Here is a 10,633-nt window from a genome sequence, read left to right on the forward strand (position 1 = left end):
CATCATGATCAGCACGGGATTGGAGGGCTGAAGGACCTGTGCTGTACTTTTCTTTGTTTTTTGTTTTTTGTACCCGAACAGGTGCCGGAAGGTGGCGACTCGGGGATTTTCACAGTAAATTCATTGCAGTGTTAATCTGAGCCTACTTGTGACACTAATAAACTAATTAAATAAATGTTCTCTCTTGGGTCCTGTCCCTGGCTGGAGTTTAAAGTTTATTTATTACTCACAAGTAAGGCTTACATTAACACTGCAATGAAGTTACTGTGAAATTCCCCTCGTCGCCACACTCTGGCGCCTGTTCGGGTCAATGCACCCTAACCAGCACGTCTTTCAGACTGTGGGAGGAAACCGGAGCACCCGGAGGAAACCCACGCAGACTGGAATCGAACCCTGGTCCTGGCGCTGTGAGGCAGCAGTGCTAACCACTGTGCCACCGTACCGCACAAGTACCTGGGTAAGCAAGTCAAGATGAAAAACAGTGGAAGAAAATCTGGATAGTGATCCTTTTCACTATCCAGACATTGGCAGATGTCTTTGGGACTGTGTGTGCACCTGGGTGTCCAGACAACATCAGATGCTGCAGTGATGCCCATCCTGGTGGATCACCCTGTCAAGCGTTTGATCAAGAGCTGGATAAAGGGCTATGGGGGAAAAGGTGGGGAAGTAGAGTTAGGATGAGATGGAGATCAGCCTTGATCATACAGAATGATGGAGCAGGCTCCGAGGGCCGCGGGCTCCTCTCACTCTGAATTCCGATATTGAATTGAAGGCTACTGAAGTGACGTAAGGAACTGAAGTGTGCGAAACAGAAGAATTTGATTGGATAGAAGACAAAAGCTTCAAACTGAAATTCCCCAACACCCCCAGTGTCCAGCTGAGAGCCCCGGTGTCATTACAGAACATTCCGGCTCATTGTGAGCCTGGGCTGGATCCACCTGGCACAGATCTCTCCTGGATGGGTAACTGGGGGGTGCTTACTCTGGCTATGACCCCTGAGTTAGTCAGCAAGGGGTTTAAAATGGCCCAAACCCCATTGAGATATGCTGTGTGGTTGTATGATCCACAGTGAATTCAGATTGGTTAATTCTAACCCATGGAGACAGTTTTAGTCTAAAATTACCTGAGAAAGCAATGAGGATTATTGCAAAATAAAACTCTGACTCTCTCCTCAGTCTTGATGGCTGTAGATCAGGCTGGTAGAACCATAGAACCATAGAAAATTACAGCTCAGAAACAGGCCTTTTGGCCCTTCTTGTCTGTGCTGAACGATTCTTTGCCTAGTCCCTGGTAGAATGGGGCCAGATGAATATTCAGCCAGGGTTCCTGCTCCTGATCACTGTCCAGTGATCCCTGGGTTAGAGAGAGAGAGGGGAAATCAGCCAGGATCCCTGCTCCTGATCACTGTCCAGTGACCCTGGATTAGGAAGAGAGAGAGAGGAAATCAGCCAGGGTTCCTCTCCTGATCACTGTCCAGTGACCCCTGGGTTAGAGAGAGCGGGGGAAATCAGCCAGGGTTCCTGCTCCTGATCACTGTCCAGTGATCCCTGGGTTACAGAGAGAGAGGAAATCAGCCAGGGTCCCTGCTCCTGATCACTGTCCAGTGACCCCTGGGTTACAGAGAGAGGAGAAATCAGCCAGGGTTCCTCTCCTGATCACTGTCCAGTGACCCCTGGGTTAGAGAGAGAGGGGAAATCAGCCAGAGTTCCTACTCCTGACCACTGTCCAGTGACCCCTGGGTTAGAGAGAGAGGGGAAATCAGCCAGGGTTCCTGCTCCTGATCACTCACTGTCCAGTGATCATTGTTAGAGGCTATTTGGAGGCAGGATTAGGTTAACTTTTTGTCACAGATTTGAGCACGGGTAGACAGGAACATCCAGGGCTTGTATTTTTTTCAAAGTTTACTGGTCAGACTCCATCTCACTTTCATTCTCTCTCTCTCTCTCTCTCTGCAGACTGCTGTGTACACTGCATCCTGGCCTGCCTGTTCTGTCAGTTCCTCACTCTGTGCAATCTCGTGCTAGACTGTGCAACCTGTGGCACCTGCAGTTCGGACAGTTCCTGCTGCTTCTGCTGTGGCTCCGAGGAGTGTGTGCCCTGTGACTTGCCGTGTGATCTGGATTGTGGCATTGTAGATGCGTGCTGTGAATCAGCAGACTGTCTGGAGATCTGTATGGAGTGCTGTGGCCTCTGCTTCTCCTCGTAAATGTGAATCCTGGGAATCCACACTGGCATCATTGAACCGGACTGTTTATTCTGGTCCATCTCGGAGGCTATCCAGATATTAGAGCAAGTGTCTACAAGATAAGAACTGTCTACGAGGATTTCAACTCTGAAACTGATCGTTGTCAAGACTGGAAGACAAGACAATGTCGGAATGACGTTATCGGTATCTCCTTCATTTTGTTTTAACAGCGAGGTTCGCTGAACATTGTTCAGTTATTATGTTTAAACCTTTGCTCTTCAAACACTTCAATCTCCAAAGCTTTTTTGCTGAGCAGTTTATACGGTTCCCCTTCGCCTGTTAGAATATTCCCCCTGCAATGTCCCATGTTGAATCATCGCTTCAGTCCATGGACTCGATCCCAGTCCTGTTGTGTCCTGTGGGAAATGGGGCAGGAAGACCGGGTCATGGGAGACATGCTGAGATGGCAGTGAGCAATGGATGGTTACCTGTTCAGTTCCAATCTTCTGCTGCCTCCAGTCCTCAGGCTGCTCCCAGTGGCTTCACAGTGACAGACTCGTGAGAGCAAAGCAGTATCCCAGCTCTCCTTGGCAATGGTGACGTAACAGGTTATGACCTTCAGTCCACCAATCACACCTATTCACAGAACTCACACACACTTTTAATAACTCCGAATCCCGTCTGTTGTCAAGAACCTGTCCAGTTCCCTCTTTAAACCCATTAAGATTTCTTGGGATAGAAATTGGTCCACCTTGCACTTACTTTACAAGCATAAAAATGGATGAAAAAGAGCCAGGTCCAGGGTTCAACATCCTGTGCCCCAAGATCACCTGAAAAATATCCAACCCAAAATGATGTCAGGCCTCTTGTCAGGCATTTGGAGCAGCCACCAAAAACAGGAGCAAGACCCCCTTTACATATGTTAATGGGAGCGACAGGCCAGTTTTGTTCTGTATTTTGAGATGTGGATATGACATTGCCAATATGGAGGCTAGTTTTAAAAAGAATTTACAATGCCAGGGTGCTGGGAAACAGTCACTGCTCCCCAATCCTCTCCTCCCAACCTTTGCGCAATGAGGTGACTCGTTTGGTCAGGCACTCTTAATGGTGGGATTCATTATCACAGTGCGATAGGGGTCGCATCTGAGACCTTTCCAGTCTTTCATATGATAATTCTTCAAGTGTTTTGACTCATTTCCTGAAGGTACTGACATTCAATGGGTTACTTTTGATGCCCTGCAGTTTATTATTCAATGGATTGTGAGTGTTGCAGCTGTTTTGGACACAGCCAGACCCATCGCTGCTCTTCCCATCTCTCCTGGTAACCCCCTCCAGTCCCACGATCCCCTCCTCCCAGGCCCCTCCATCGCTGCTCTTCCCATCTCTCCTGGTAACCCCCTCCAGTCCCACAATCTCCTCCTCCCAGGACCCTCCATCACTGCTCTTCCCATCTCTCCTGGTAACCCCCTCCAGTCCCACAATCCCCTCCTCCCAGGCCCATTGCCAGCAGAGGTTTGTTAGGTAATTTCAGACTGATGTCCAATTGCAGCAAGAGATTAGTGAGGACAACAGGAATCAAACAGAGGGATCCTTGAAGTCCAACAGAAAATATTGTGAATAAACTGCCAAGTGGATGAACTCATTGAACAATGGGGGATACTATCGGATGTAATTATAGTTAAGGGGTGTTTTAATGGCAGGTGTGATATATATGAGCAAGTGGCTCTATTTCCTTGTTCAGTGATAATGTTTCCATTGGAACACCACAGTTTACAGGAACTTTAATGTGCAATGAATAGTACAATAATACAGTATCACATTGCAGCGTGATAGCAGAAGAATCTAAGGTAACTGACAAAAGAACCAGAGTGGAGATGAGAATTTTGTTAGATCTCAACTGGAATTCCCCGACCGTGCCCATGACTGGGACTCTCCGACCGTGCCCGCTGCTGGAATTCTCCGACCGTGCCCGCTGCTAAGATTCTCCAACCTCGCCCGCTGCTAAGATTCTCCAACCTTGCCCACGACTGGGATTTTCTGACCTCGCCCACGACTGGGATTCTCCAACCTTACCCATTGCTGGGATCCTCCGACTTTAACCATGACTGGAATTCTCCGACCTCGCCCACTGCTGGGATTCTCCGACCTTGCCCGCGACTGGGATTCTCCAGTCGCGCTGCAGTGAACGGCGTTCTGCCTGAGTGCCAAATTCTCCATTCTCCCCGGCAGCGGTGGCAAACAAGATGATCTAGAACCTGCTGCCTGAAAGTGGGACGGTGAGCAGTCTCAATTAACTTGCAAAAAAGGAAGTTGAATAAATACTTGAAGGGGAAACAGAACGGACCAATGGGGAAAGAGCAGCGGAGTTAATTGGTTGGCTCTTTCCAACACCCAGCCCAGTCACAATGGGCCAAATGGACTGTGGCGTTGTATCATTGTCTGATTCTGTGAATCCTAGCCTGTTAACAGAGTGACTGGAAGCACATTTACCCCTTCTGATAAACCTCTTCTATTAACCAGTTATCCAAACACAAGGCTGAAGCAGAAAAAGGAACTGATTTTATATTCTCTTTATTCTAGATATCAATTTGACAGAATATGTTTGTCTCTTTTTGTGTGATATTACGATTTAAATATTCACACTTGCTGGAAAGTGTCTACAGCTTCAATATTTTGCACAATTTTTACTTGAGGGGAAAGTTCCTTTTACTTTTCCCGCATTCCGTATTCCATGCACTATGTAAAGTTCAAGACAATTTGGGGTTTTCCTCATCTCACTTTGACATTCCTGCTGCTTCCATTCTCTCAGTGTTAAAACCAAGATTTATTGCAGTCTCTCCATCTCTAACTGCTCCATCCTGACTTCTCAAACTGTGAAATGCCACATCCCCTTCAGCCTTCACTTCATCCACAACCCCTTCAAACCCACATCTCCCCTCATCCAACCGATACCTTTTCATTGACTTTATGTTTTGTTTTCAGCTTTCCCTGTATCTTACTAAGAAAGACTTGCATCTATATAGCGCCTTTCACAATTACAGGACATCCCAAAGTGCTTCTGAGTTGAGGAGGAACTTCTTCACCCAAAGGGTTGTGAATCTGTGAAGCAGTTGAGGCTACCTCATTGAATGTTTTTAAGGCAAGGATAGATAAATTTTTGAACAGAAAAGGAATTAAGGGTTATGGTGAGCGGCGGGTAAGTGGAGCTGAGTCCACGAAAAGATCAGCCATGATCTTGTTGAATGGCGGAGCAGGCTCGAGGGGCCAGATGGCCTACTCCTGCTCTTAGTTCTTATGTTCTTATTATGTTCTTCAGTCAATGAAGTACTTTCATCATAAATAAAAGCAGAAAGTGCTGGAAAAACCTAAGCAGGTCTGAGGAGTCAGATTGGACTCGAAATGTTAACTCTATTCCCCTCTCCACAGATGCTGCCAAACTGGCCAAGTTTTTCCAGCATCTTCTGTTTTTATTTCAGATCTTCAGCAGCTGCAGGATTTTGTTTTTATGCCACAGTTGAAACATTGCAGCCCAATTGGTGCATAGCAAAATCTCACAACCCGATTCATCTGTTTATAGTAATGTTGGGGAAATTTCCTGCCCTTTCTTGAAAAAGTGCCATTGGATCTTTTATATCCACCTGAGAGGGGAGACTAGACTTTGATGTAATGCCTCAGCTATCTCCAACAGTGCAGCAGTGCAGCACTCGCTCAGTTCTGCTTAAGGAGTGTTAGCCTAGATTATGGGGTTCACGGCTGGAATTCTCCAATCTCGTTCCACTCACCCCCCCTCTCCCTCCCCCACCTCAACCACTGCCAGTGAGAATGGAGAATTTGGCACTCTGCCAAATCTCCATTCACAGCAGAGGGACTGGAGGATCCCAGCCGCGGGCGAGACCAGAGAATCCCAGAGCAGGCAAAGAACAATACAGCACAGGAACAGGCCCTTCGGCCCTCCAAGCCCGTGCTGCTCCCTGGTCCAAACTAGACCATTCTTTTGTATCCCTCCATTCCCACTCCGTTCATGTGGCTGTCTAGATAAGTCTTAAACGTTCCCAGTGTGTCCGCCTCCACCACCTTGCCCGGCAGCGCATTCCAGGCCCCCACCACCCTCTGTGTAAAATATGTCCTTCTGATATCCGTGTTAAACCTCCCCCCCCCTCACCTTGAACCTATTATCCCTCGTGAACGTCACCACCAATCTGGGAAAAAGCTTCCCACCGTTCACCCTATTTATGCCTTTCATAATTTTATACACCTCTATTAGGTCACCCCTCATCCTCCATCTTTCCAGTGAGAACAACTCCAGTTTACCCAATCTCTAATCATAACTAAGCCCTTCCATACCAGGCAACATCCTGGTAAACCTCCTCTGCACTCTCTCTAAAGCTTCCACTTCCTTCTGGTAGTGTGGCGACCAGAACTGGGCGCAGTATTCCAAATGCAGCCGAACCAACATTCTATACAACCTTTCATACTCTATGCCCCGTCCTATAAAGGCAAGCATGCCATATGCCTTATTCACTACCTTCTCCACCTGTGACATCACCTTCAAGGATCTGTGGACTTGCACACCCAGGTCCCTCTGCGTATCTACACCCTTTATGGGTCTGCCATTTATTGTATAGCTCCCCCCTACGTTACTTCTACCAAAATGCATCACTTCACATTTATCTGGATTGAACTCCATCTGTCATTTCTTTGCCCAAATTTCCAGCCTATCTATATCCTTCTGTAGCCTCTGACAATGTTCCTCACTATCTGCAAGTCCAGCCATTTTCGTATCATCCACAAACTTACTGATCACCCCAGTTACACCTTCTTCCAGATCGTTTATATAAATCACAAACAGCAGAGGTCCCAATACAGAGCCCTGCGGAACACCACTAGTCACAGGCATCCAGCCGGAAAAAGACCCTTCCACTACCACCCTCTGTCTTCTGTGACCAAGCCAGTTCTCCACCCATCCAGCCACATCCCCCTTTATCCCATGAGGCAAGGTTGGAGAACTCCGGATCACCTCTCCAAGTGGAGTTTGAACCCGCAAGCTTGAACTCAGAGTTGAGTGTGTGACCCACTGACCCATGACTGACACTTCCATTCTGTGTTTTGATTTTATGGGGAAATCACCCGAAAAGCAATTTTCTGAATCTAAAATAATATTGAAGTGGATTAAATTGTTTGTTGCCGGGTAAGTTTGTCGCAGTCTCTCCCCATCTCAATTCCATTGTTCACACTACATGTTGAAAACTGGAAAATCAGTATTTTTGTACTCAGGTGTGATGTGTTGGGTCTGGCGAGGTGTTGGACACACTGGCCCACAAATCCATCACTCATGCCCTCCTGTCACTCGGCATTGCTGCTCATTCTCCACTTGTCTCCACTATGTACAGTTCTGGTCACCTTATTATAAAAAGGACATTATTAAACTAGAAAGAGTGCAGAAAAGATTTACTAGGATGCTACCAGGACTTGATGGTTTGAGTTATAAGGAGAGGCTGGATGGACTGGGACTTTTTTCTCTGGAGCATAGGAGGCTGAGGGGTGATCTTATAGAGGTCTATAAAATAATGAGGGCATAGACAAGGTAGATAGTCAATATCTTTTCCCAAAGGTAGGGGAGTCTCAAACTAGAGGACATAGGTTTAAGGTGAGAGGGGAGAGATACAAAAGGGTCCAGAGGGGCAATTTTTTCACACAGAGGGTGATGAGTGTCTGGAACAAGCTGCCAGAGGTAGTAGTGGAGGTGGGTACAATTTTGTCTTTTAAAAAGCATTTAGACAGTTACATGGGTAAGATGGGTATAGAGGGATATGGGCCAAATGCAGGCAATTGGGACTAGCTTAAGGGTTTAAAAAAAGGGCAGCATGGACAAGTTGGGCCGAAGGGCCTGTTTCCATGCTGTAAGCCTCTATGACTCTATGTCCTTCTACACGGCCAGAGGCTGATCTTTCAGCCATTCCACTCTTGCCCTGTAAGGTTTTCTTCCAATGCATTCCCCTCATCTTGTTCCCCTTCCTTGGTCTTCATATTTCTCTTACACCTCTGGTTTGATTTCAATCTTTCCTCTCTTCCCTCCTGGCTTTATATTCCTTCCTTGGCGGTTCCTTTACCTTTCCCTCCCATATGACACTTTATGAAGAACATGGAGATCCTCCTGTGTCTTGGCCAGTCGACCTTCCTCAACCAACATCACCAGAAAATAGATGCTCAATTCTCTCTAAGGAGTTTCTCTGAGAAGGACAAGTTCCACAAAAAGCTAGCCTGAGTCTCCTTCCGTTTGGATGATTAAAGGTTGATCTAGTTGAGGTGTTTGAGAGATTTGATTGGTTATTCAGGGAGAAACTATTGCACCTGGTGTGGGAATCACAGGAAGCGCAACCTTAAACTTACAGCCAGGTCGCTCAGGGCGATGTCCGGAAGCATTTCTTCACACAGAGGGGAGTGGAAATCTGGAACTCAAACCCAAAAACAGAATAGATGCTGGGGTCAGATAAAAATCACCTGGCAGAACGGCAGGGTTTTATTGGCTAAGGGGATTGAGGGGTCTGAAGTAAAGGTAGTTGAGTGGAGTTGAGATGTAATTCAGCCACAATCTGACTGAGTGAGTGAGCACACGCTCACTTTCCCAAACGGTACTTCCACAAGAAAGTGCCCCGTTCAGGAGCAGGACATGAGCTGGTCTCAGCTTGTTCACCTTGAGGAAAGCATACTGCCCGCCTCAACTCAAACTCAGGACCCAGAGCCACAGGGAAGGACAGTCATGAGGATTAGAGAGTCCAGCAAACACGCAGTGAACCAGTGTTCAGGATGTAGTCAATCCAGTCGCGACCATTTGCTGCAACAGAATTCCCATTTACTGGGAATTTAGTTCTACTGCAACAAATTATCGACTTACCCTGATACAGTGAGACACTAATTTAATAACACCACCGACACAATGAAACTCCTGTCATATAATGAAACACTTAATAAACCATCTCTGATATAATAAAACGGTGGAAGTAAAATACTCTTCCTGTTAGTGACTCCAGTTCTTATGTAAAGGTTCTTGGGATATGAAAAGTATTTACAAACAGAAGGTTTCCACAGCGTTAAAGGGCGTGGGTCTGTTAACTCACAATAATGCCATATCCCTCCCTCCATCTCTGATTCTTTTTTTAAATGGAAACACCTCAAACTACAAGCTGATAATTTATTACTCGCATGAAATATTAAAGTCAAATTGAATGAAGGATTGTGTTTTCATCTGGCAGTGCAGCCCACTGTTATTTGTACTTCTGGGCAGTATTGTATTGATGTGGAGATGCCGGCGTTGGACTGGGGTAAACACAGTAAGAGTTTTAACAACACCAGGTTAAAGTCCAACAAGTTTATTTGGTAGCAAATGCCATTAGCTTTCGGAGTGCTGCTCCTTCGTCAGATGGAGTGGAAAGATTTGAGAGCAGATTTCCACTCCATCTGACGATGGAGCAGCGCTCCGAAAGCTAATGGCATTTGCTACCAAATAAACCTGTTGGACTTTAACCTGGTGTTGTTAAAACTCTTACAGTGTTGTATTGTCAGCTTATTGTAATGCTGTTTTATATTGGTGTTGTGGAGGGGAAAAGAGTCTCTCTGCATGTTTCTGCTGCCAGAAATGTAGCTATTCAGAGGGAGTGAAGACTGGTGAAGAGCATTCAGCCCATTGAGTCTTCATCGACTCTCCAAAAGAGCATCCCCACCCAGGCCCTCCACCCGCCATCCCCCCCATAGGCCTATCCCTGTCACCCTATACATTTACCATGGCTAATCCTCCAACCAGCACATCATGGGCCACTAAGAGACAATTTAGCATGGCTAATTCTCCTAACCTGCACATCTTTGGACTGTGGTTGGAGACCAGAGCACCCGGAGGAAACCCACACAGATACGGGGAGAATGTGCAAACTCCACACAGTCACCCAAGGCCAGAATTGAACCCAGCACCCACTGTGCCTTCAACCACGAGGCGCTGAGCTTGCTAAACTCTCCAAACCTCTTCATCTCTCTACCTCTCTTTCTTTTAAGATGCTTCTTAAATCCTACCTCTTTAACCAAGCCTTTTGATCGTCTGTGCTGACATTTCCTTATGTGGTTCCGTGCCAAATTCTGCCTGATAACTTGTTTTAAATTCAGTGAAAGCTACAATAAGCTGATGTGGCTCCTGGTCTTCCAATCAATATATTGATTGCTTCCAATCATCAGCTTTCTCCCCATATCTTCCCCTTCTCCTCCTGACTGCTGGGATCTGGTTACTGGAGAATGACTGTTCTCTGATATCTCAATCCGTCAGTTAATCGCCAGTTGTGAGCTCGAGCTCTGATTGTTGACAGTTATTTTAATAATGAATTTACAGCATGAAGTTAGGCCACTCAGTCAGTCCTTGTTGGTGCTTTCCCTCCACAACAGCAGAATCCAAATCCTGTCTGC

At 46.5% G+C, this 10,633-nt stretch overlaps 1 protein-coding gene across 1 annotated transcript in view; it reads left to right on the forward strand.

Annotated features, from left to right (window-relative positions):
- Positions 1-2,206, forward strand: part of mdfi (MyoD family inhibitor) — a 97,264-nt gene extending 95,058 nt beyond the window's left edge. The window contains exon 5 of the mRNA XM_078241981.1: positions 1,956-2,206. Within this exon, the coding sequence (XP_078098107.1) occupies positions 1,956-2,206 (251 nt within the window). The remainder of the gene's footprint in view (positions 1-1,955) is intronic.
- The last annotated feature ends 8,427 nt before the right edge of the window (positions 2,207-10,633 follow it).

This window comes from Mustelus asterias, chromosome 25 (genome assembly GCF_964213995.1).
Source record: "Mustelus asterias chromosome 25, sMusAst1.hap1.1, whole genome shotgun sequence".
Classification (NCBI taxonomy): Eukaryota; Metazoa; Chordata; class Chondrichthyes; order Carcharhiniformes; family Triakidae; genus Mustelus; species Mustelus asterias.